A 27897-nucleotide genomic window follows, 5' to 3' on the forward strand; every position below is an offset into this window, starting at 1 on the left:
TAAATCCAGAAACTGCATTTTAAAACCAAACTCACCAAGAAAGTTTCATGATATATGCAATCTGTGATTTCAAATACAGGTGTAAACAGATGTATTTTCCCCCAAAAGAACAAGAGTATTACAACAGAACTGTAAAAAGTAAAACATTAAATCAATATTTGTGAAGGCTAATTGAAAATAACCCTTTGGCTTTCAAAACTCAAATGACAAAGTACATCAAAACAACAACAATATAGAAACTGTAAAAAAGGGTTTCCATGCAACAAAGGCAACTGTGATGAACAATGACAATGCTAGAATGCTTCACAAATTATGTAGAGGATAGATTATTCCTTTTACACACACACCTTGGGGCTTGTATACTTGTTTTCTTGTTGCCTATCCAGGACCTGTAGTCACTTAAACAGTCGGTGTCTAACACAGCTGTCCCTCCTGTGTGTTTGTGACAGAATGAAGCAAAGGCCTCACACACAGAGCACACGTGCCACCATGTAAGAACTAGACAATCCCAACCATAAACTCTGATCATCCACACAACACACACACAGAAGCACAATGAGAAAGATGAATAAAACAATTACCTGTCCAGGTTCAGAGCCCTTTCTCATGACTAGAGTTGCAAAATTCAGATAACTTTCCCCAAATTGCCCGGTTTTCCACAAATCCTGGTTAAAATAATACCAGAATTACACGAGCGAATAAGCAGGAATTCCGTGAATCCTCCAACCAGGATTTCTGGAAAACCACGGGATTTTGCAACCCTACTGATGAGACAGAAATATTTTGTGCAGCAGGTGGCAAATCCCAGTTTACTTTTCACTTCCACGTTTACAGTTTGGTTTCAGCCTCCCTCAAAAACCTGGACATGGTTCATTGGCTAGAATCAAAATGAATTGGATTCAGAGAGAAAAGTATTCTGTGAGTATTACATGTGAAATACAGTATCTGGTTCTGTCCCACCCATGTTATTAATAACATCTAAACAATAAAGACTTTCATTTCAGAACCAAGAACTCAAACCGACCAATCAGATCTGATGTTATTTACAGGTGGAGTGGAAATCCCTCCAATGAGAGCTGCGACATCGAGCAACAACAAGTGACAACAGGAAGTAATAATGAATGTGCAATAGAGGAGCGGATTGCCATCACTGGACCTGGGTGGTGAGAGTCAGTGTCCTTTTTGCAGAGTGTTTGTTGGCCTGAGAGACCATGTGACAGGATCCAACGGTCCACTACATTTGGATTAAGTACATCAACTGACTGACTGTACAATAAGCACAGTACATTAGGTGACAGACTGCACTGGAGTGAGGTGACTGCATCGAAGAAACAAGGCACGAGTAAAAGATACAAAAAATATCATGAAGAGAAGGAGGGAGAGGATGATTCCTCCGCTTTCTCTCCCTCTACTATCTTCTAATTCCAAGGAACACGTCAAAGTCCAACGTTTGACCAACGTTCGCGAAGCTCCCAGATTTCGTTGTGAACAGCGCTGATAACAGTTTTCCCTGCAGTGAGCTGAGAAGAAACACATCACACACTAATGCTAATGCTAAAAGCTAATCTCCTGACCAAGTGTTGCAGCACATTTGGAGAGGAGATAAGATCATTGCTTTGAATGCTCTGGACCGGATGCTTTCGGCATTAAAACACACTTCATCCAGTATTCCCCCCCAACCTCTCCACCCCCCACCCGTCCAGACAGAGACATGGCCATAGATTGTCAGGGCAAACAGATATTAACAACAAATCCATTGAAAAGCAAGCAAATATTGGCAATAATCTGAACTACGATCCCAACACCGCACCGATTAAATTGTGCCGACCGCATTTGGGTTGACTGTGACATCGTCGTAGAATTGGTTTGAGCTCTTTCAGATGACATCATGTCTAAGTCTGATGACATCTCTAGATGTGGAACCTCCCCCCTGCCTCTTCCCAGTCTTCTCTCCATCCCTCTCTATGTAAAGACACTATACTCCCAATGAAAGTACACGACAGATACAGACTAACACACTGTATGTTGGTGTATGAGTCATCTCCATGGTTTCTGCTGTCCCAGTCCAACCAAGTCCACTTTCTTTGTCATGATCAGAGCAGAAAGGTAAGACCAGTCCCATGCAGACAGACAGGGAGACCAGTCCATTGCAGACAGACAGGTGGATGTCGGATGGGCATGAATCACATCCTTTTATCAAACTCCACCTTCGGAGGCCGGAAAGAAACCGTGTCCATATTTGGACAGACTGAGACAATGGTTGTTGGCATAGCAACCCCCTTTTTGCATACAGAGACGTCCTCCGTGACATCACCAGGTATCACTCAGGGGGTCAATGGTCAAAGATGAAAGGTCTTTTAATGGGAGTGGCTTGAGGGTGAGCGAGGGCCCTGATTGGTGTGGACACAAAAATGTCTATGCATATTAACAGAAGGCCTGATCTCAGTCATGTTTGGTTATTCATGTGTTCCACTGATATTTGATTGGCTGTTCCTGTGTTCAAATGATATTTGATTGGAGGGTCCATGTCTGAGCTCTCTGATGAGTCCAATCATCAGACAAGTCTTTGGAGTGCTTCTGTGACGGTGAGAGAAACTGTTTCCTCTGCCATGTCTGGCTCAAGACCACTCTCTACCTTTCACTCCTCCCCTCCAAGGTCCATAGTCCTCCTTTACTATGATTGTATCAGTTCTGAATGATTCTATGGCATGATTTAATTAATAATGCTCAGTTTTTTACTAAATTGTATTAATTTCTGTCCCACTGAGAAGGAAAATAAAAAGTGTTCCTAGATGTTACTCCCTCGTTCTTTGGAGGGATGGAGGTAGTGGAGCTCGATGACGGAAGGATGAACAGAAGGAAGGATCACGGAGGTAACAGTGAGTCATCCAGGAGGAGAGGGTGTGAGGAAAAGCAGAGAGCAAATGATTTGGCAGAAAGAGTGACAGAGGTGTTTTTTTTTGGCTTTCCTTAATGTGGTCAGTGTGCGAGTGTGTGTAGTGTTTCTGAGAGTGTGTGAGTGTTGCATTGCTGTATTTGTGTGTGTGTTCAGGCCCTGTGCTCCACTGGTTGTTGCAGACACACCTCACTGCCTGCTGATACGATGGGCAGTCTGTTGTCCATGTGGTAACTGATCAGGTGGCTCACACTCTCAAAGTGGTGGTCTTTGGTACGTACCTGAGTAGGACAACACACACACACACACACACACACACACACACACACACACACACACACACACACACACACACACACACACACACACACACACACACACACACACACACACACACACACACACACACACACACACACACACACACACACACACACACACACACGCACAAAGAGAGAGGGTCAACAAAACATAGCACGTCACAGCTGATAAGTGGGAAGGTGTCGGGTGCCTCGCTCTAACTCAGACATCTCTCCCTCCAACTCACCACTCCCTCTGGGTCGACCAGTAGTAGGTGTTTGGGCTGACCCCCCTGTTGTCCAGTGAGGACGTACTGTCCAGGGGTGGTGCCTGACTCTCGGACCAGGAAGTCTCCGTCACGGGTCAGCAGTCTCTCAGCCTGCCTGCGACTCAGGCTGCCGTGGAACCAGGCCTCACACTGCAGCTGTTCCACCAGAGGGGGTGCCGCTGAGACCCCCAGACCTGATACACCCAGGGAATCATCAAACGGCTCTGAGAGGAGAAGGAGAGAGGGCAGAGCTAGAAAGACGTTGTGAGACCATACGACCAGATCCAGATTCATTCTTGATACATTCAGGATACCAATATTCTAATTTCCCCTATGTCCAAAGCCAAATGAATAAACTAATGACTTCTACTGTAGTGTAATTACTGCAATATAGCTGATAACCATTCTAATTAGTCTTATCTGAGATGACTGATAGTGACTGCTACAGACTGCAGGGCCAGTTGATGTATTGTACACAGACTCTAGCTGATAGGGCCAACTGGGACTCACTCATGTCGAACGCATCTCTGTGAGCGTTGCCATTGGCTGCAGCTGTTGTGGGGCGGGGTTTATCCACATTGACGTATGAGGGGTCATCACACAGGTCCCGCCCTCCCTCCTTTGCTCCCACTGAAACAACCAATCAGAGGAGTTTAATCACATAACTGTCTGTCAGTATCACCTGGGAGGTGTTCAGGGATGGGAAACATTTAGAGTAGAACAGATATATAGAATATCTGTTCTGCGATGTCACAGATAGAAGAACCCAGATAATTCACAGGATGTATAAATCCGAGGCATCCGTTTGGAACTTCTTCTCACTACCAGATATGGTGATAAGAGGAAGTCCAGTGGCGGGAAGTGGGAGGAGATGTACTTAGATGAAACCTACTACAACTACTAAGGACATGGTGACCTCTAGTGGATAACCAGAGACTTACACAACCAGAGACCTTCTGTTGAACTATTCGTCACAGACAGATCGGGCGATTTCAGCAGAGCGAGTCGACAAAGACATACAAGCGTAAATATGCACATTGCATTTCTAAATCTGAATGAGCGGGTGTTAGGGTGCTAAATATCCATATTTACGATGAGCGTATTATTCAGCTGTATGTACGATAGTTGAATTCCTTTGTCTCTCCTTCTCCCGCTCTTTCTTTCCCCAGCCCTTTCACTGTGTAACCAGCCGTCATATCGGGTTAGTCCACTAGGGACTTTTCATTGCATTATGTTAGTAATCAACGTATAATCTATCCTGTGTGTGTTTATGTCATTCTGTGTGATTATTTAGTTAGTTAGTAAATAAATAATTAAGCCAATTTGTGTATCGCTGAATCATCATGCAGACTAGGATTGGTGCAGATTTAAGTCAACAACGTTCAGAATGAGACTGATATGAGGTAATAATAATTCATGGATGACTAATATGATAAAGGTATATTCTGATATTCTTCAGTCAATTCAGGGAAATGGTAACTCATTAATCAAACTTTTTCTGTGGTGCCCCAAGATTGCTAATGAGTTAATTGTTACGTCATTAATTTAATCACATAATCATTTAAACGTAGTAAATTGATTTGATTAAATAATTGTCATCGCATTAATGGTATTCACGTCACGACACACCTATGGGAACACAGAGACCAGTTGACACACACTGTCCTAGAGCAACACACACTGTCCTAGAGCAACACACACTGTCCTAGAGCAACACACACACACTGTCCTAGAGCAACACACACACTGTCCTAGAGCAACACACACTGTCCTAGAGCAACACACACTGTCCTAGAGCAACACACACTGTCACACACTGTCCTAGAGTAACACACACTGTCCTAGAGCAACACACACTGTCACACACTGTCCTAGAGCAACACACACTATCCTAGAGCAACACACACTATCCTAGAGCAACACACACTATCCTAGAGCAACACACACTGTCCTAGAGCAACACACACTGTCCTAGAGCAACACACACTGTCCTAGAGCAACACACACTGTCCTAGAGCAACACACACTGTCACACACTGTCCTAGAGTAACACACACTGTCCTAGAGCAACACACACTGTCACACACTGTCCTAGAGCAACACACACTGTCCTAGAGCGACACACACTGTCCTAGAGCGACACACACTGTCCTAGAGCGACACACACTGTCCTAGAGCAACACACACTGTCCTAGAGTAACACACACAGGGTCAATCTGACTCATTTCCTCTCACTGTGTCCGTGTCATTCTCTCACTGCAAGTCATTGTATTATATGTCACCTCATATCCTTTAGCTGAGTGTGTGTGTGTGTGAGAGAGAGAGAGAGATGGCTCACTTGGTAGAGGGGGAAGCGGCTGCTTGTGAATATCATTCTGACCCGGTTGTCCATAGGGCTGAAAACACACACACCAGAAGCAATTAAGATACAGATGGAAAAACATACATTACACTGACCAACTGACGAGACACACACACACTGTGAGGTGGATAAGGAGAGTGCCAGAGAGAGTGGAAGACTAAGGGCTGCTGTGATGTGAGGGTGAGACTGGGCCAGATGATTAGCCTACATACTGAACTGCCCTCTCTCCCCTGGAGCTGCAGACTGGATTCAATACAATTGACTAACAATTACTTGATATGTGTGTGTGTATATATATATCTCACCAGTGTAGCCCCAGGGCGGGCCCTCATGTCCACCAGTCCCCCAGGAGGAGGTTGTTTCCCGGGGAAGTTATTATAGTACGGAACATCTGCAGGGGGCGGTGCTCCCTCATCTTCCTCTTCCTCCCACGCTGAGCCGTCAAACGGAGCCATCCTGAGAAAGGGGAGAGGAGTCAGAACTCAGGAGAGAGAAACACACACACACACACACACACACACACACACACACACACACACACACACACACACACACACACACACACACACACACACACACACACCTGTCATGGGGGGTGACCAGTTTGGGGGGGTTCTTCAGGTACTGTTTGAAGCGTAGTTCGAAGGCCTGCCCTATCGTACTGATAACTTCCTGGGCCAAGCCCTCCGAACACTCCAGGATATGACACGCTGGACAGAAAGGAAGCAGAGAGGAGGGTAAACAACAGAGGTAAGGAAACAGAATATTGGCACTGCCTCGCTGTCCAAAGAAAGGTACTGAACAGGGATTGGATGTGCTGCTGGATAAATATATTGAGTTTGTGTTTATTTTTACAGGGACAGTGCACATTAATCAATGTTTCAGTAAAAGTGACGGTTTTAGCCAGCTGGCTAATTTTCAACTGCAGTCCCTGGGCAGGTTATTAAAAACAATTACAATAACAATACAGACAATCAATGATCAGTGAGCATGCAGACAGAGCAATAGCACAAAAAGCAACACAACTAAATACATAAAAGCAACAAAGTGGAGAGATGACATTGATGTAAGGTACTGAACAAGGACTGGATGTGCTGCTGGATAAATCTATTGGAGGGATGACATTGATGTAAGGTACTGAACAAGGACTGGATGTGCTGCTGGATGAATCTATTGGAGGGATGACATTGATGTAAGGTACTGAACAAGGACTGGATGTGCTGCTGGATGAATCTATTGGAGGGATGACATTGATGTAAGGTACTGAACAAGGACTGGATGTGCTGCTGGATAAATCTATTGGAGGGATGACATTGATGTAAGGTACTGAACAAGGACTGGATGTGCTGCTGGATGAATCTATTGGAGGGATGACATTGATGTAAGGTACTGAACAAGGACTGGATGTGCTGCTGGATGAATCTATTGGAGGGATGACATTGATGTAAGGTACTGAACAAGGACTGGATGTGCTGCTGGATAAATCTATTGGAGGGATGACATTGATGTAAGGTACTGAACAAGGACTGGATGTGCTGCTGGATGAATCTATTGGAGGGATGACATTGATGTAAGGTACTGAACAAGGACTGGATGTGCTGCTGGATGAATCTATTGGAGGGATGACATTGAGTCTCACCTCTCTGGTTGACTGGGTCTTTGGCCACGTATGCTACATACTCTGCTGTGTCCTGAGGGAGAGAAACGAGAAGAGGGGGGTGGGGAGGACGAAGAGAGGGTGGGAGGGGCAAATGAGAGGGAAATATTAAGAGGAGGGTGAGGAGAAAAGGGGAGAGTGGGTGAGTTGGAAGAGAGAAGGAAGCAAAGACGTTTAGTCGGAAGAGCTATTAACACACAATGATATAGAGAGGAGGAAGAAGAGAGGAGGAGGAGGAAGAGCTATTAACACACAATGATCTAGAGAGGAAGAAGAGAGGAAGAGGAGGAAGAGCTATTAACACAATGATCTAGAGAGGAAGAAGAGAGGAAGAGGAGGAAGAGCTATTAACACAATGATCTAGAGAGGAAGAAGAGAGGAGGAGGAGGAAGAGCTATTAACACACAATGATCTAGAGAGGAAGAAGAGAGGAGGAGGAGGAAGAGCTATTAACACACAATGATCTAGAGAGGAGAAAGAGAGGAGGAGGAGGAAGAGCTATTAACACACAATGATCTAGAGAGGAGGAAGAGAGGAGGAGGAGGAAGGGCTATTAACACACAATGATCTAGAGAGGAGGAAGAGAGGAGGAGGAAGAGCTATTAACACACAATGATCTAGAGAGGAGGAGGAGGAGGAAGAGCCATTAACACACAATGATCTAGAGAGGAGGAAGAGCTATTAACACACAATGAAGAGAGAGAGGAGGAGGAAGAGAGGAGGAAGAGAAGGAAGAGAAAGAATACATGTCTGAGGAAGAGAGGTAGGGAGTTCCACTGACGTGGATAAAGACAAAGGAGGGAGGAAAAGAGGAAAGGAGCTATGGAATACAGAGAGAGGTGGATAGAGGAAAAGAAAGATGGACGGAGCAAGACAGAGAGGCAGCGTGACAGGGATAGAGGAGTAGATGGATGGACAGAGTGAAGCAGAGAGAGAGAGAGAGGAGTAGATGGGTGGACAGAGTGAAGCAGGGAGAGAGAGAGAGGAGTAGATGGGTGGATAGTGAAGCAGGGAGAGAGAGAGGCATAGAGGAGTAGATGGGTGGACAGAGTGAAGCAGGGAGAGAGAGAGGCATAGAGGAGTAGATGGGTGGACAGAGTGAAGCAGGGAGAGAGAGAGAGGAGTAGATGGGTGGATAGTGAAGCAGGGAGAGAGAGAGGCATAGAGGAGTAGATGGGTGGACAGAGTGAAGCAGGGAGAGAGAGGAGTAGATGGGTGGACAGAGTGAAGCAGGGAGAGAGAGAGAGAGAGAGAGAGAGGAGTAGATGGGTGGACAGAGTGAAGCAGGGAGAGAGAGGAGTAGATGGGTGGATAGTGAAGCAGGGAGAGAGAGAGGCATAGAGGAGTAGATGGGTGGACAGAGTGAAGCAGGGAGAGAGAGGAGTAGATGGATGGACAGAGTGAAGCAGGGAGAGAGAGAGGCATAGAGGAGTAGATGGGTGGACAGAGTGAAGCAGGGAGAGAGAGGAGTAGATGGGTGGACAGAGTGAAGCAGGGAGAGAGAGAGGCATAGAGGAGTAGATGGGTGGACAGAGTGAAGCAGGGAGAGAGCGAGGCATAGAGGAGTAGATGGGTGGACAGAGTGAAGCAGGGAGAGAGAGGAGTAGATGGGTGGATAGTGAAGCAGGGAGAGAGAGAGGCATAGAGGAGTAGATGGGTGGATAGTGAAGCAGGGAGAGAGAGAGGCATAGAGGAGTAGATGGGTGGACAGAGTGAAGCAGGGAGAGAGCGAGGCATAGAGGAGTAGATGGGTGGACAGAGTGAAGCAGGGAGAGAGAGGAGTAGATGGGTGGACAGAGTGAAGCAGGGAGAGAGAGGAGTAGATGGGTGGACAGAGTGAAGCAGGGAGAGAGAGGAGTAGATGGGTGGACAGAGTGAAGCAGGGAGAGAGAGAGGCATAGAGGAGTAGATGGGTGGACAGAGTGAAGCAGGGAGAGAGAGGAGTAGATGGGTGGACAGAGTGAAGCAGGGAGAGAGAGAGGCATAGAGGAGTAGATGGGTGGACAGAGTGAAGCAGGGAGAGAGAGGAGTAGATGGGTGGATAGTGAAGCAGGGAGAGAGAGAGGCATAGAGGAGTAGATGGGTGGACAGAGTGAAGCAGGGAGAGAGAGAGGCATAGAGGAGTAGATGGGTAGACAGAGGCAGAGCAATGAATAGAGTGGGGATAGAGAATGGATAGTGAGATGTGCGAGGGAGGGCTGTATGACTCACTGGGTCTCCTCCAGAAGCGAAAGAGATGGACTGCATGTGATGATTTGCAATTATCTGTGAAAAGAGAGAGAGAGAGAGAGAGAGAGAGAAAGGGAGGGAGGGATTTGAGCATGATAGTGTGATGAATGATGAAGAGTTGAGATGTAGATGTAGAGGTAGAGGTAGAGGTAGAGAGAGAGAGAGAGAGAGAGAGAGAGAGAGAGAGAGATCATGTTTCTCCATTCAGCAGTAGTGGTTGGTTCCATTGACAGTTAGATATAGTGTATTCTAAATACCTAACTGACTGGATGATGTAATTAACACCATGTAACAGTCTGTAATAACAAACCCAGATAGATCAACAACAACAAACACTCATTCAGGATCCATGCCGAGTGTGCTTGTGTGTGTGTCACCTGTTTGCAGTCGGAGGCCAGCAGGTTGAGGCTGCTGGTAGAGACCGTCAGGCTGATGGTCATCCCAGCAAACTGCAGGTTACGTTTCCCCAGAATGGACGTCATACAGCGAGACGACGGCTGGAGGGGGAGGGGAGGGAGGGAACTTTTAAAAGCTCTTTATTAACCATTCATGTTAAACAGAAGGCCAACAGGGAAAGAAAGATTTCACCAATAAGGAAGATTAAACAGAAGATATTCTAAAAGAAGATAACAGAGCATAGTAAACATACTGTACAATATACAGAGAAGAATGTGTGTGTGTGAAGGCAATAGAGAGGGAGAAGCATGTCTGAGCTGTGTGTGTGTATATATATATATATATATATGTGTGTGTATATAGAAGAACAGCTGCAGGCTGCCAGTGATCCTGTCTGACCCTGCTCTGTTCAATGGTTCATATGGTCAACACAAACTAAAGCTTGTCTAGTCAAGTCCCCCACAGTCTCCCACAGTCCCCCACAGTCTCCCACAGTCTCCCACAGTCCCCCACAGTCTCCCACAGTCTCCCAGGGCCAGACATGCTTTAGCCAAACCAGTCTGTTGTGTATATAGCTGTTTTATGTAGTGTTTGGGTGGATGCGTGGATGCTTTAAGTTTTACAGGAATGCCCCCCCCCCCCCATAAAGACAAACTCCCAGTTGGAGTTGGCTTAGTCTCGGCACACACAACTTAGTCACAAGTCTCCCTCATACAAGGGGCAGTGTGTACATGTGTGAGAGAGAGACCGTGAGAGAGACAGAGGTAATTACCTGGAAGTACCACTGACCACAGAGTGGACAATCCAGCTAAATCCAGACCCAACAACGCCCTGACCACGGCCCTCCACTTAACACATAAATAAATAATACTCTGTCTGTGTGTGTATATTGGTGTACCTTTCTCTTGCGTTGGGCTCCTTTGGCTCCAGGCACTGCCTCACACACCACTGAGATAGCCTCTCTGAAACAACAACACGTGTGAGAATCTCTCCGTAACACACTTGTGTGGATTTCACACTGTGCAGCAGATTAGATGAAATCTGGCAACATGTGACACAGACTTGATCATCCTGACAACCACACTCATCCTCACCATGGATACAGACATCACCATAGAAACCAGAAGGAAACCACCAGGATTCCAGAACATGCTAATTTAGAGGTTGTGAGGGCGGTAGGCACACACACAATACTGTTAAACCGATACAGTCCTTTCAGATTGGCCAACACTGAATGGGTAGAGGCTAGGGACCAAAATAGAACAGGGCAAAAAAAGAGAACTGGGGGTTATTGTCACGTCCTGACCAGTTAAGGGTTATTTGTTGTTGTAGTTTGGTCAGGATGTGGCAGAGGGTATTTGTTTTATATGGTTCGGGGTGGTGGTGTATGTAGTAGGGTGTTTTATTTATGTATTCCGGGGTTTTTGGGCACTGCTCTGTGTTTATGTATTTCTATGTTAAGTCTAGTTAGTTGTGGGTATAGGTTCTAGGTTTGTTTTCTATGTATAGTTAATTGGGGTTGGACTCCCAATTGAAGGCAGGTGTGTTGAGTTGCCTTTGATTGGGAGTCCTATATAATAGGGTGTGTTTGTCTTTGTGTTTTGTGGGTAGTTGTATTTCGCACTGCTAGTCTTCATTTAGCCTGTGAAACTGTCCTTCGTCGTTCTTGTTCTTTTCTTGTGTTCAACGTCATTTAATAAATTAAGATGATGAGCACCAACTCTGCTGCGTATTGGTCCACGTTCTCAGACGACGATTTCTCTATATCGTCGGAAGATGAAGAAACTTGTGACAGTTATGAACTGGAGATAAATAATGTATTTTTATGTGAAAATGAGGTAGCTAGTAAGAGTACATTTTGTGATTTGCAATGTTTGAACCAGAGCCCCATACAGCACTTAGCTCTAACTACATGGCTCTGTTTTGAACCAGAGCCCTATACAGCACTTAGCTCTAACTACATGGCTCTGTTTTGAACCAGAGACCTATACAGCACTTAGCTCTAACTACATGGCTCTGTTTTGAACCAGAGCCCTATACAGCACTTAGCTCTAACTACATGGCTCTGTTTTGAACCAGAGCCCTATACAGCACTTAGCTCTAACTACATGGCTCTGTTTTGAACCAGAGACCTATACAGCACTTAGCTCTAACGACATGGCTCTGTTTTGAACCAGAGCCCTATACAGCACTTAGCTCTAACTACATGGCTCTGTTTTGAACCAGAGCCCTATACAGCACTTAGCTCTAACTACATGGCTCTGTTTTGAACCAGAGCCCTATACAGCACTTAGCTCTAACTACATGGCTCTGTTTTGTACTACCTAACCACAGTACATCTGCGTGCAGTAACTTGATCATTAGCCTTAAACAACAGCTTAAAGGGATAGTTCACCCAAATGACAAAATAATACATAGTCTAAGGACAAGGTATGACAGCAATTCATGCCTCCTTTCCAAATGCTAACGTTTTAGCAATTGTTGCTCAAATCCCATTCAAGTCATGGTACCGATATTATCATTTTCCGCACATCATGTTCATCTATAAGTGACTTTGTTGAGCTTCACAATCAATTTTAGATACTTCAGGGGGATTTTGATTGTCATAATGTTTCCATAGACTGCTTACAGGGTAACGAAACCAATATGACATTTTGTAATTGGGTGAACTATCCCTTGAACAATTGGAGGTTCTCACCTGGTGACCTGAGTTCTGGTGTTGAAGTCCAGCGCCCTCATAGACTGTAGCACCTCCACACAGCCCATATACTACACAGGAAATAGAGAGGAGACGCATATGAACAGGGATGCCACTTCCTACAGCACTCCTCTCCACACAGCCCATACACTACACAGGAAACAGGAAAGGAACTCATATGAACTAGGATTCCATTTCCTCCAGAACACCCACACTGACCGGAGGGGCAGATGGAAACAGATAGAGAGAGACAGAAAGATGGACAGACAAGAGAATAGATCATTTTGAGAGAGCAACAGAAAAATTGACAGATATGGAAAGTTAAAGAAATATGCAAGTACGAGCCTAAAGGTCTACATCCTACAAACTGAAAAACAGACAGAACAACCAACTCTTACCCGTACTGAGTAGGCAACCCCAGTGGTGCTGACCACAAGGTCTGAGTGTAGCCATCCTCTGGTGGGCTTGTTGACGAAGGAGCCGTGGCGCGTCCACTCATCTCCCCCCAGCTGCCCCCCCTCCACCCGCGCCCTCCTGGACGCCCCACCCAGCCGGTTCATATCCTGCAGAAAGGGGCGATGGGGGGGAGAGGGGGCTGTTAGACAGGGAGGGGGGTGAGGAGTGGGAGAGCTGGAACTGTTACCCCCTGAAGACCCCATGGGGGCTTGAGCCCGCTGAGGCCTGCTGGAGACCTTGAGGCCTGGGAGTAGAGCGGCAGAGATGCCCAGGCGAAGGGCTCCCATCCTGGGGAAGAAGGAACAGAGCGTGGTGGGGCTGTTCTCAGCCCGGCGGGGGGAGGAAGGGGGGAGGATGGGGGTGAGAGAGGAGGAGGAGAGGGAGGAGGGTAGCCCAGGAGGGGTGAGGGGGGTTGCGGGGGTGGAAGGGGGGAGGGAGAAAGGGTTGGAGTTGGTATCGTCATTCGAACTGAGAGATTCACTCCGGAAGTGAGTGTACTTAGTTTTAGGGACCAGCTCCATCATGGATCTGAGATGTTCAATGTTATTTCAGTGTTTCTCTAACAAGTCCACACTCTCTGGTGTGATTCAGTCTGAACAACAACAGTGGTTCATTCTCTCTTTCTCTGTATTATCAGTCTCTCGCTCAAAAACACGCTCGTCTTTCTTTCCCTCTCAGTGACCGTTGTCTGTCCTTCCGCCCTGTTTTATTTCCTCCCGTCATTGTCAGGCAGTGCAGCAGACACTGCGCAAGAAACACCATCTACAAGACAGAGGAGAGCAGCAAGAGGAGCGATTGAAGATCAGAGGGGATCGCTCTCTAAGAGTCTAACCCAGCACACTGATGGAGTGATAGTCAGAGTTGTTTGGTGTCTACGCTGTCAGTCTTACAACATTTTGACTTTCAATCCACAGAAATGAATGCCACTTTCCAATAGACAGAATCAAAAAGGATTTGTGATCAAGTATGCAGCACCTGTTCTGAAAAATGCTGTTTGAGCACATCAGCATGTCAACTAATGTAGCATGGCACTTAAATCCAATTGTTCATCTTTGAGCACCATGGAGATTCCACATACAACCTCAGAATGTGATTGTCTATTGACACAGACACTCAGGTGGTATGAGTTACTGCATCAAGGGGCCTACCCTCATGTGTCTGTTAGCATGTGCTGGAGTAGAAACCTACTCTACTGCCTGTAAATGGCACAGAGTGTGTGAGTCTGTGGTGTGTGTGTGCGTGCGTGTTTCAGCGTGTCTGTCAGGGCAGTAGCTCACTAGCCGCTCTTGCCTGACACGGGCCCATAAAAACCCTATCAGCTGCCAACGAGTAGATCAGAAAGGACACACACACACACACACACACACAGGGCCGAAACACACACTGCCGAATCACAGCAGTGACGGGTCGATACAACAGAGTAAGATTATCTGCAGAGCTTAATATAGCAAAGTTCTGTTAAGACCTGCTGATCTATGGCCAGAGACCAATTCTGGCAGGGAAAAACTACCTTTATCCCTCCTGCTTTTTATTCCTCTGCTGCTGGACAATACTCCTAAGTAATTTAACTCTTCCTCCTCTGTACTCTTTTACTCACTCATCCTCACCCACTCTCTCTCTCTCTCTTTTCCTCACTCCCTCTCTCTCTCTTTTCCTCACTCCCTCTCTCTTTTCCTCACTCCCTCTCTCTCTCTTTTCCTCACTCCCTCTCTCTTTTCCTCACTCCCTCTCTCTTTTCCTCCAGATGGTCTCGTGTTCTCTCTGGGTGGCCTTGGCTTTCTCCCTCTCTTTCTCCCCCTCTTCCTCTCTCTTCCTCCAGATCACCTCCTGTGCGGTCTCTCTCCCTATCTCTGTGTTTCTCTCTCCCCTCAGCTTGTCCTCTCCTATCCTCTCCTGGAATCCCTCTCTCCTCCTCCACACTGTTTTCTGTGCCTCCCTCAGTAGCCGCTGCACTTCCTCCTTCTCTCGCTCCACCACTTCCTGCCTTCTCTTCCAAATGATCTCTCGCTCCCCCTCTCCCCCCCCCTCGTCTCCTTTCCCGTTCTCCAGACTGTCCTCTTAAACAGTCCCTCTACTTTAAAGATTGTCTGTCTCTCTCCACACTCACTCACTCTGTAACTACAGCCAGAGTCTATACAATGCACATAACCTATTAACAGACAGCACTAGATAAGAAAAAGATTGATAGATAAGAAAACACCAGATTCTGGGCTTGTCCCTGACTGAAGTTTCTGATATGGCTAAAACAGTAGGTAGAGCTGTTCTAGAACATTGCTGCCCTGGTTAGATGGATACGTTCTGGAGCACCATAGCATCAGAAGTGCTAGAGTTGGAGAAGTTGCCTTTTTCTGGTTACAGAAACAGTGACACACACAGTGGTGATGCAACAAGAGAGAATGTAGGTCATTGGCTGATGACACCACTGGTGGGATTGTTTTGATGATAATGAGACCTGAATGGTACTGGAGGCTTGTTAGAGAACTCAATCACCCAGTCATTACACTCAATTAAACCTCCCTCCCCTCTCTCTCGCTCTCCTTATTGATACCACAGAAACAGTCTTGTTTAAACAAGCCAAGCCAATAGTCAGTTACCTGAGAGAAACATGTGTATTTCTTGACACAGCACTGTATGGTCCAGTACTAGCCTAACTAGAAACACAGCAGCTAACTACAGTCCGAACAATCTGCATAGTCCATCCAAAGAGAAACCTAAAGTTGTCTTACATGAACAGTCTCCAGCTGCAAGACAACTCACAGAACTGAATAGTGGAGGTTGAAGCTGTAATATAACACCAGGGGCTTGTCAGCTCACATTTCAGTGTTGTTTCCAGCACTGTGCACATGTTCTAACCATTACTCTGCCAGGTTTGTCCCACTGAGATTAAACTTTGTAACAGATTGACAATTTGGCACCAAAAGTTTCACGATGATACCAGAGAAAGTTGACGTTCAACAACAAGCGCTAACGGCTAAAGCCCTGTATGTTTGGTAGCAGAGGGCTAGCAGAGGGCTAGCCGTTTGATTTTGGCTGCCTAGCAACAGACAGAGGGACGCTCGCTCGATCCCACCAGTCTAGCACCAGAGCGTCTGTCTACCGAGCCTGCCACAGCACTCGCTAGCTAACGTCTCCTCCCAGACAGACAGCACCAGAACGCATCAGGATACAGACTGGGATTAGCTATGAAGTGCTATGTAGGGGCTATGAAGGGCTTACAACGCCAGGGTTGTGGGTTCGATTCCTACGGGGAACAAGTATGCACTCACAACTCTAAGTCACTCTGGAAAAGAGTGTCTGCTAAATGACTAAAATATAAACGTCAACAAAGATGAACGTATGGAGTTGCGTTCAATTGTGAAACGCTAGCAACACTCGCTAACAGTGACGAGATGTCACAAAAATAGCCAACGAGTCAGTTAGCAAACATACATAGGTTAACACTAGTAGATGCTAGTACAGCAGGTTTAACCCTCGCCCTGCCAGATGTTAGTGCACAGAATAAAACACAGTGTAGGTCAGACGAGTGCAGAGTACAGCGCCCTCTACCTGAGGAGATGTCCTGGTTCTCCTACACACAGATAGAAAACACACAACAAGTAGAGAAAGTCACCACTACACTAACACATAAACACACAGTTGACGATACCAGTTAAGACTACACAGTTCCACAGCTGTACAAAGTGAATGATATATCCACATATAGAATCATCTGATTATAATCCAGATTAGTTCAGTCATTTCTGACATTGGCTTGGTATACCACCTGTCCCAGTCAGGACGCTAGTTACCAGTAAAGATGGCACAGCACAAGCTAAAGAGAGAGAACGACAGATATACCTCATGGCACCCCACCAGTAGTCTAGACTGTTTCTCCTGGTTATCACCACCCCACCAGTAGTCTAGACTGTTTCTCCTGGTTATCACCAGTAGTCTAGACTGTTTCTCCTGGTTATCACCAGTAGTCTAGACTGTTTCTCCTGGTTATCACCACCCCACCAGTAGTCTAGACTGTTTCTCCTGGTTATCACCACCCCACCAGTAGTCTAGACTGTTTCTCCTGGTTATCACCAGTAGTCTAGACTGTTTCTCCTGGTTATCACCACCCCACCAGTAGTCTAGACTGTTTCTCCTGGTTATCACCACCCCACCAGTAGTCTAGACTGTTTCTCCTGGTTATCACCACCCCACCAGTAGTCTAGACTGTTTCTCCTAGTTATCACCAGTAGTCTGGACTGTTTCTCCTGGTTATCACCAGTAGTCTGGACTGTTTCTCCTGGTTATCACCAGTAGTCTGGACTGTTTCTCCTGGTTATCACCACCCCACCAGTAGTCTAGACTGTTTCTCCTGGTTATCACCAGTAGTCTGGACTGTTTCTCCTGGTTATCACCAGTAGTCTGGACTGTTTCTCCTGGTTATCACCACCCCACCAGTAGTCTAGACTGTTTCTCCTGGTTATCACCAGTAGTCTGGACTGTTTCTCCTGGTTATCACCAGTAGTCTGGACTGTTTCTCCTGGTTATCACCACCCCACCAGTAGTCTAGACTGTTTCTCCTAGTTATCACCAGTAGTCTGGACTGTTTCTCCTGGTTATCACCAGTAGTCTAGACTGTTTCTCCTGGTTATCACCACCCCACCAGTAGTCTAGACTGTTTCTCCTGGTTATCACCACCCCACCAGTAGTCTAGACTGTTTCTCCTAGTTATCACCAGTAGTCTGGACTGTTTCTCCTGGTTATCACCAGTAGTCTGGACTGTTTCTCCTGGTTATCACCAGTAGTCTGGACTGTTTCTCCTGGTTATCACCACCCCACCAGTAGTCTAGACTGTTTCTCCTGGTTATCACCAGTAGTCTGGACTGTTTCTCCTGGTTATCACCAGTAGTCTGGACTGTTTCTCCTGGTTATCACCACCCCACCAGTAGTCTAGACTGTTTCTCCTGGTTATCACCAGTAGTCTGGACTGTTTCTCCTGGTTATCACCACCCCACCAGTAGTCTAGACTGTTTCTCCTAGTTATCACCAGTAGTCTGGACTGTTTCTCCTGGTTATCACCAGTAGTCTAGACTGTTTCTCCTGGTTATCACCACCCCACCAGTAGTCTAGACTGTTTCTCCTGGTTATCACCACCCCACCAGTAGTCTAGACAGTTTCTCCTAGTTATCACCAGTAGTCTGGACTGTTTCTCCTGGTTATCACCAGTAGTCTGGACTGTTTCTCCTGGTTATCACCACCCCACCAGTAGTCTAGACTGTTTCTCCTGGTTATCACCACCCCACCAGTAGTCTAGACTGTTTCTCCTGGTTATCACCACCCCACCAGTAGTCTAGACTGTTTCTCCTAGTTATCACCAGTAGTCTGGACTGTTTCTCCTGGTTATCACCACCCCACCAGTAGTCTAGACTGTTTCTCCTAGTTATCACCAGTAGTCTGGACTGTTTCTCCTAGTTATCACCAGTAGTCTAGACTGTTTCTCCTGGTTATCACCACCCCACCAGTAGTCTAGACTGTTTCTCCTAGTTATCACCAGTAGTCTGGACTGTTTCTCCTAGTTATCACCAGTAGTCTGGACTGTTTCTCCTGGTTATCACCAGTAGTCTAGACTGTTTCTCCTGGTTATCACCACCCCACCAGTAGTCTAGACTGTTTCTCCTGGTTATCACCACCCCACCAGTAGTCTAGACAGTTTCTCCTAGTTATCACCACCCCACCAGTAGTCTGGTCCTGTATGGACTGTTTCTCCTGGTCATCACCACCCCACCAGTAGTCTAGACTGTTTCTCCTGGTTATCACCACCCCACCAGTAGTCTAGACTGTTTCTCCTGGTTATCACCACCCCACCAGTAGTCTAGACAGTTTCTCCTAGTTATCACCACCCCACCAGTAGTCTGGTCCTGTATGGACTGTTTCTCCTGGTCATCACCACCCCACCAGTAGTCTAGACTGTTTCTCCTGGTTATCACCACCCCACCAGTAGTCTGGTCCTGTCTGGACTGTTTCTCCTGGTCATCACCACTCTAGACAGACACGTATAGAAAGAACAGCACCAGTGTTTGAAAAAAGAGAAAAAGACTCAAAAGAACTTTACATCTCAGTCTGTCTCTGACTGCGGCGGACGCAAGTTGCCGTGGCAACAGGCATTAAAAGAGAAGCCTGCTCAGGATCTATATTGAGAAATCCTGACAGCGGCAGAAACATCTCAGACAAAGAGATAACAGACTGCTTCCACAAATCAGAGCCCAGGAGCAGCTAAGCAGAGCCGAGACGGACCCATTACGGTCTTTAACATCTAACTGGAGAAACTACAGCCGGTCGGCCAGCCAGAGACTCCTGGAGGGATCAATACCACTCAGGAAATGATCAAAGTTTGGCCCACGTCGCACCGGCCATAAAACCAAATCAATGTTGACATCCCAACCTGGCTGATTCCAGACTGGCTAGGACACATGGATTAACACAACATATATTGCTTCAGAGGATGAAACACTTTCATATATCAAATCAACTTTACTAATCACAATAGCTAACACTTTAGAAAAAAATTGCATAACAACAACAACCTGAATGTTTTCCTGAACAGTCCTAACTGTTAGGTAAGTAACCACAAAGGTGGTGATTGTATAATAATCTGCAGAGCAGGTTTTTTTCCACCTATAATTGTTTATTTTACAAAAAAAGTGTTCTTTTTTTGTTTTGAGTTGTGAATAAATTCCTTGAGAACTCTTCCTTTGCTTCAAGAGTGAATGAAAAATGTAAAACAATTGTTCCTTATTTTGGGTTAGACAGAGTAGAGGTGATTATCCGTAGCATGATAATAACAGAGCTCCATATTCACATCAGAACCATATTCATGTTTAAACACCCTCTCTCTCTCTCCTCTCTTCCACTCGTTTAAATCACAGTCATTGCCAGATCTCATATCCTCTCCATCTATCCTCTCCTCCGCTTGTCCTCGTCCTCTCTTCCCCGTCTCAGCGGAATGTGAAACAGCAGAACGGCAGGGCTGAACAACGGCACTCCTTCAATGTCTTCCTCTCCTCCTCTTGCTTCGCTCTCTCATCCCCCTTTGCTTTCCTTCCAGCTCTGTCTGAGTGAGAGACGAGCCCACTGTCTATCCTCTCCTTCTCCCTCTCTGTCTATCTGTCTGTCTGGGTGATGCCGCCTCTCTCTCTCTCTCTGCCCCCCTCTCGCTCATGCGCTGCTGCTTTTTTCCTCTGTCTCATCCGCTCACCCCTCCTTCCCTTTCCATTTCCCTCTCTCGTTCCCTTTCCCTCCCTCTCTCCATTTCCCTCTCTCCTCCCCTTTTCCCCTCTCCCACTTTGCAGTCTAAATCATTTAACAGTATATGCATGAATGTGCACTGAGCGTTGCTCTCTCCCTTTCTCACACACACACACACACACACACTAGGGGAAGGACAACAATATGGATGGAGGAGGGGAAGGAGAGCGGGATGGAGATAGTAGAGCCCACATGGGCTGTTTCCCCATCTAAAAGGCTCCTCCCCCTTTTTCCTGTTTGGTAACCTGAGAACCAGAGGGAGAGATTGAATTCAGATGGAGGGAAAGAGAAAAGAGGAGGGAAACACACAGAGGAAGAGAGAGTCTCTCTCTCTAGACAGACAGACAGACAGACAGACAGACAGACAGACAGACAGACAGACAGACAGACAGACAGACAGACAGACAGACAGACAGACAGACAGACAGACAGACAGACAGACAGACAGACAGACAGACAGACCACACAGACCACACAGACCACACAGACCACACAGACCACACAGACCACACAGACCAGAGATGCAGGCTGATTTGAGGGCATTGTGAATAACCTTGATGTATACGGCCAAATATGGACACTTAACCTGACAATGCCAAGCAGCTACTGTACCACTTGAGTTCACCGCTGGTAAAGAACAGGTTATTATCTCACAAACAGGACAGTAACAACAGAAACAATACACTTGATGTTGCAGTCAAGATACATATTCTTAAAGTCTTAAAAAGAAAAAAGAAAACCAGAGTGATCAGTGGAACCAAGTGAGAACTTCCAGTGATGAGAACCGAGATTCAGACAGAAACACAGAAGAAGATCTAGAACTGCAGAACTGCTAGAGAGACAGAATCAGGGAGAGAACCACAGAACCCACGTCAACACCTCAGCGTTACAAAGCGTTGCCCACAGAGAGTGATTGTTGAACGCACACCCACAGTGTGATGACACCGTTCACCATACAGATCACAGCGGTATACAGAGAGATTGTTGAACGCACACCCAGCAACCCCACACCAGGCCCTGCACCAACGTAACACACACACACACACACACACACATAGCTCTAAATGGCTTAGACAGACAAATAAACAATGTCCTTTACCGCAGGGAGATACTGACAGTGGGAGGAGCAACCAGCAACCCATATGCCTCTGTGTGTGTGTCTCAAGTTCTTACCACGTATTCCATGGGACAACACTGACTGCCTGTGAGTGTCTGTAACCCTAAAAACACCAAAGCGCACATCAGCACACGGTACACACACTCTTAGCCAATCACTAGGCGTTGTACATGTAGCGAATCATAGTTCTCCTAAATGATCCCCTCACAAACACTTGGCTTGGAGCATGCACTGCTCCCGGGATCAGCTGTGGAGAGAGTCGTGTGACCTCCTTGCTCAGGTGAGCGCAAAGGTACACACACACACACGCAAGCTGTTTTTGTATCCCCACATACCAAAGACTGTGTGTGTGTGTGTGTGTGTGTGTGTGTGTGTGTGTGTGTGTGTGTGTGTGTGTGTGTGGTGAGCATGTTCAGACATACATTGTGGAATGAAAGGAATTAGTTACAGGGACTAGTCAAATAAATCCAGACAACAGCTTTCCTTCCCAAAATTAGTCATAAGTGTACACACACGCAAAGCATATAACCCTGTCAGATGGTGTGTTGTGAATGTGACAGAACAGGTCCAGAAATAGTCCGGTTATTGGGGGTATATCAATGTGATTAGGGGGTGATTTGGACATTAGATTAGCCAGGCCTTCAGCATTCAGCAGGCCCAACCAGCCGACCGACCAGTTAACAGTTCTACATGTGAGACAAACCGAAAGTCTCTCCCTCTCCCTTCCTCTCTCCTAGTTTTATTCTCACTCTATCCGCTCTCCTTCCTTCACTTACTCTTGTCTGTTTCCCTTTCTCTCTTTTGTCCGCTCTGTCTCTCATTGATTTTCTCTTTTCCTCTCAGGTTCTCCAAGTCTGTCCCTTCCTCTATCCTTCAATACCAAATACTGTAAAACGTCAATTAATATCCCAGGTGTTTATCACCAACACTGGACAATTGAGGAGTGGAAACATCACCTGGAACATGACAGCGGGTTCAGTTTACTGTTGTGGCCTGGTCAGTCCCCAGAGCTCAACCCAATAGATCATATTTAGGATGAGATGGAACGGGCTGTTCACAGCATGTATGTACCGCTGTCCAATCTGCAGCAACTGCATGATGCCATGACGCAAACATGGACCAACATCCCTGTGGAACGTTTCCGACACCTTGTAGAATGTCCCAAAGAATTCAGGATGTTCTGGAGGTAAAGGGGGTCTGACCCGGTACTAGATGGGTGTACCTAATAATCTGTCTGGTGAGTGTTTTAACCTGGGTGTAAAAATGTATATACAGTACCAGTCAAAAGTTTGGTCACTCCTACTCATTCTTTTCTTTATTTTTACTATTTTCTACATTGTAGAATAATGGTGTTATTTCATAGTTTTGATGTCTTCACTAAGAGTGTGCAAAGCTGTCATATATATATAAACCAAAGATTCTCAGGGCAGTCACTGCTAGAATTGACTGAATAACAAGATATCTCCCATCGGTCTCTCTCCATCTCTTCTCCCCATGTCCCTCTCCCTTCTGTGTTGCTGCTTTGATGAATATTAACCAATTCTACAGGGCCCCATAAATGCTGTACACACAAACGCACGCGCACACACCTCACTGTCCAGAACAACAGGCCTTAATGGAGACCAGTACTTTACAGCACACAGGACAGGTCTGTCCTGTCCAAATCTATACAGACTCGCTCTGACTCATAGCCTGCCCTACACAACTCATGGCCCAAATAAATTGGATAATTCAAGACAACAGCCCAAAGACTGCAGAAACTCAGAGTCGTATCACTTTATTCACAAACATACTGGTATGGTAGACAGAGAACTCCTTCACCACTGCTCTGACTACAGGCGCAGCCAGCCAGGGGAACTATTAGTGTGTAACACTACACACCATATGGAACTCAGAGTGTAACACTTTACAGAGAAACAATAAGAAATCCATGGAAAACTGTAGCCTCTGGGCCAGAGCAGGATGTGAGGCTGAAACAGTTCCATTTTAACCTCACAAACCTCCCACACAGAGGTCACACCACACAGACCCAATGCCATGAACCTAGGATGGCAGGAAACAGGATTAGGCACAGAGATGTCAAAAAGGAGACCAGGAAGTACGGGAGCTAACCATTCATTTCATTCGGGTCCATTCAGTGGACAGGAGTTCCATTCGCTCCCTGTTCATATGTACTTCTGTTAATAACATCAGACATTAGGAATGTCCCCCTCTAACTGGGCTGACCAAATGTGACCGACAGGAAGCACCAGTATATTACTGGCCTGAGTATGAAGCATGTGCAACCCTGATAAAGCTCCCTGTTTTGTATCACAAAGAATCTAATCATCTATGAATAGTGGTATCATAATAATTACTTTGGGATATGTGCATCAAGTAAATACTAGTAGGCCTTTAGTTTAAATGTATCTATGTGGGAGTGAATCTGTCTGCAGCTCAGCATGTATTCTAAGTGTCTATGTGAAGTGAGTAGGAGGCAGCTCAGGCCTCACCATCTCTTCCGCTACGTTGTAAGAGACGGACAACCACACACTGAGACCCAGATAACTGCTCCTACAGTGTTTCCACACACGCTGAAAACTATTTGGGTCCACAATTAAGTGTTACAGTGAAGGACCCAAATAAGTCAAAGGTCATACATATGAATGTTCTTAAAACCATGGAAACAAAACCTCTTCTTGATGCAGATAAGCTGCTGCTGCTCACAACAGCTGAAACAGTATCTTGCCAGCTAACACAGAGCAGTATCTAGCCAGCTGCTTGGCTTTTTTCTCTGGCAGTGAGCTATATGTCAGACACTGCCTCATATTGATACACAAACTGACGCTGAGTGAAATCCAAGACTGTTACCAATTGCAACTAAGGGCTGGCACACGTGCGCACACATGCATACGTGCACGCGCTCGCATACACTTAATTTTGAGCGGAGATACACACACCTGTCTGACAAATCAAAAGGGAGTTAACCAAAAGGTGTCACCCAGCCAAGCTTATCACACAGACAGGACTGGTTCTGCTTTTGATTGATAGGGTCTGCATTAGACTGGGCAGACCCGGTTTGATTGAGAGGGTCTGAGGTGGATTGTGAAACTCTGTGTCAGACAGGATGTCTTTGATTGACAGATAGATTCATAGATTAGTTGGTAGTGTGTGTGTGTGTGTGTACATTTCTATCACTGACATTTCTGTCTCTCAGAGTGTATTATCCCCAGGCCCAGCCATGCAGCAGTCAGTCAAGCCTTCCTCCTCTTCATCACCATCAGAGAGATAACCCACTGACAGTGAGTTTAAGGAGTGTGTGAGAGTGTGATATGGGAGCTGGGCATATTATGAAGCAGTCTGTTCAGACACATAGGCCTACCTCTATCCACTCCATCCCTGACTCCTGTCTGTCTGGGGTGTCTCCAAACCATCAGAGTGGTATACTATGATTAAACCTAGATCTACTCAGGGTTTTCTAAAGCTAGCCAGCTTTAGTCACATTCCAGCTCAGGCTTCATCTGTACTACAACAGTGGATGTTGCTTATATGCCTGCTGCTAACTCTAGCAGGCTTGTAACTGCGCATGCATGCCACACGTGTCTGGTCAAACGCCAAACTTTTCATTGAGACAAGTCTGAAACATCCATCCATGGGCGAGTCAGTGCCACGTCTTAATTTGTGCAAAATGAAAAGAGTTATGCTGCAAATTCAGCAGGCTGTGGTGTAAAATAGGCTTGTTGAAGTGCCGTCTTTATTTTATTACCGTTAATGTCTTCTTTAGTGTGCTTATCAATACACAAGCACCTTTCCCCCACTCCTATCGATATAATAATTGTATTAAGTTATACACACGTTTTACTTGATTTTATTGGTCTTTAACTCGTGATACTTCATTCAGGATACATGGAGTTAACCCTGAGTAAGCCTGCCCAGGGGCAGGTTAGTTCTGGATTTGTTGCCATAGAAATGTACCTGGCTAAAAGGTGAGCCACTGTCGTGGTACCAGTTATCCCGAGTTGAACTCAGAGTTGACCAAAGTTACCTCGCTAACTCCTCAAACCACATACGTAGTATAGGGCTCAGGACCAGTCCAGCTGTCGAACAACAGTAGTCCCATCATAGACTGAGGTGTACGTAACCATAACAACTGTGTGTGTTTACGTATCTGGCCACACCAATACAGCCCGAATCATAGGCTAATGAAGGGCCCAGCATCACAGCTTGTTGTTGAATGTTCTGTATGGCACGTAGCCAACTACAGAGCACTGTTTTAGTCAGGGCTTGTTACAGATGATTTAAATGATCGTTGTTGTCTGAAACAAATAGTTACACTTCCATGACAATATAGAACCTAGACCTATTGAAACATTAAATCATCTCCATGACAATATAGAACCTAGACCTATTGAAACATTACATCATCTCCATGACAATATAGAACCTAGACCTATTGAAACATTAAATCATCTCCATGACAATATAGAACCTAGACCTATTGAAACATTAAATCATCTCCATGACAATATAGAACCTAGACCTATTGAAACATTAAATCATCTCCATGACAATATAGAACCTAGACCTATTGAAACATTAGATCATCTCCATGACAATATAGAACCTAGACCTATTGAAACATTACATCATCTCCATGACAATATAGAACCTAGACCTATTGAAACATTAAATCATCTCCATGACAATATAGAACCTAGACCTATTGAAACATTAAATCATCTCCATGACAATATAGAACCTAGACCTATTGAAACATTAAATCATCTCCATGACAATATAGAACCTAGACCTATTGAAACATTACATCATCTCCATGACAATATAGAACCTAGACCTATTGAAACATTAAATCATCTCCATGACAATATAGAACCTAGACCTATTGAAACATTACATCATCTCCATGACAATATAGAACCTAGACCTATTGAAACATTAAATCATCTCCATGACAATATAGAACCTAGACCTATTGAAACATTAGATCATCTCCATGACAATGCCATCTTGACAATATACTAAAGCTCTATATTGCACATCACAGAAATGTAGCGTAATCCTAACTTCTGATTAGGTCGCTGAAAAAAAACTAGAGTATTTACAGAAAGCCAAAACCAGCCTTTTTAGTCAGACTTTAGATTCAGTTTCTCTAAACCTGTGTGGTAACACTGGGATTCATTTAGTAATATTCTTGCATTAACATGTTTTTACATAGTAAGAACAGTAGCTTAGTTTCCATTGCATAGTAGGTCTTGTGGAGTTTACATAAACGGAATAGTGGTCAGTTCCTGTTCCACGTGTAGAAAAACAAACTCCATACTGCTATAGTAGTACGTAAACAACATGTCAATACAAACAATGCTGTTACTTTTCTTGTTACAGTATTAGTACTCATGTAGGTCTATAAAGTGTTACCAGAACAGTTTAAATGACAGAGTTGGACAACTTGGCGTGAGGAAAGTAATGATATCCCAGGGACCCAGGCCTACAGAACTCACTATTTCTAGTAGCCTATGCAGCAAACCACTTTTATTTTGAAAACACCCAAAAGTGACAACACGGTTGTTTGCGACTTCTGTTGAATGGATACAATGTTTAATGTGCGGCCTAAGCTAGTTACTTTGTATCACTAGGCTATATTTCGCAATGTTGCAATAACTTAAAAAATTTCGTAGTACGGCCACACTGAACTCAGCAGTCTTGCTAGAATAGATATCAGCAAAATATTGTTTCGCCAACATCGAACTGATGACACAACAACAAGTAATGCAGCCTACAATCGGCCTATAGTAAATAATATTCATCTGTCAGACAGAATGTTATTGCTTTAGTATTGGAATGTCCTAAAACGTCTCTCTACCACGTTACAACACGCAGCCCTTAAAATTCAAGGCCAAACCATGCCCAGAGAAGTGTGCTGAACATTTGTCAGGAGAACTTACCAGCTATCTTCCTCCTTGTCCCTTTTGTGCCTCTTGTTTTCTCCCAGCTGTTGTTGTCCCGTAGGCCTACCTCTAACTAAATGACACAAGTGGCTGAATGTGAAGGTTCAAATCGCCAGCTGTCGTACAGTGTGAATATGAATTTCTTTAGAAAGAGGGCTGAAACTTTTCTTCTTTAGTTTCTCTTCCTTTCCTCCCCCTTTCTACCAACACAAAAAAAGCCACTTCCGCGAACAAATGGTAACGTCATTTGCCTTGGCCGCTAGTGCCACTCAGTTTGTGTGGTTCTCTGCACCTG

At 45.5% G+C, this 27897-nt stretch overlaps 1 protein-coding gene across 4 annotated transcripts; it reads right to left on the bottom strand.

Annotated features, from left to right (window-relative positions):
- Positions 1-27879, bottom strand: LOC106593005 (SHC-transforming protein 1). 4 transcript variants are annotated; one of them, XM_082960426.1, is made up of 14 exons: positions 27600-27870; positions 21714-21760; positions 13205-13369; positions 12807-12877; positions 11007-11070; positions 10090-10209; positions 9695-9748; positions 7466-7517; positions 6410-6536; positions 6132-6282; positions 5803-5860; positions 3975-4094; positions 3444-3688; positions 1-3177 (listed from the first exon to the last, which is right to left on the bottom strand). In XM_082960426.1, exons 2-14 carry the CDS (start codon positions 21723-21725, stop codon positions 3049-3051), a joined length of 1368 nt encoding a protein of 455 aa, XP_082816552.1. In that variant the 5' UTR covers positions 21726-21760; positions 27600-27870; the 3' UTR covers positions 1-3048. The 4 variants fall into 4 exon arrangements, with proteins under 4 accessions (XP_082816552.1, XP_082816554.1, XP_082816551.1 ...); XM_082960428.1 differs by lacking the exon at positions 21714-21760 and having other exon boundaries at positions 27600-27879; XM_082960425.1 differs by lacking the exon at positions 21714-21760 and having other exon boundaries at positions 13205-13550; positions 27600-27864.
- Positions 27880-27897: the final 18 nt, after the last annotated feature.

This window comes from Salmo salar, chromosome 02 (assembly GCF_965601325.2).
Source record: "Salmo salar chromosome 02, fSalSal1, whole genome shotgun sequence".
Taxonomy (NCBI): domain Eukaryota; kingdom Metazoa; phylum Chordata; class Actinopteri; order Salmoniformes; family Salmonidae; genus Salmo; species Salmo salar.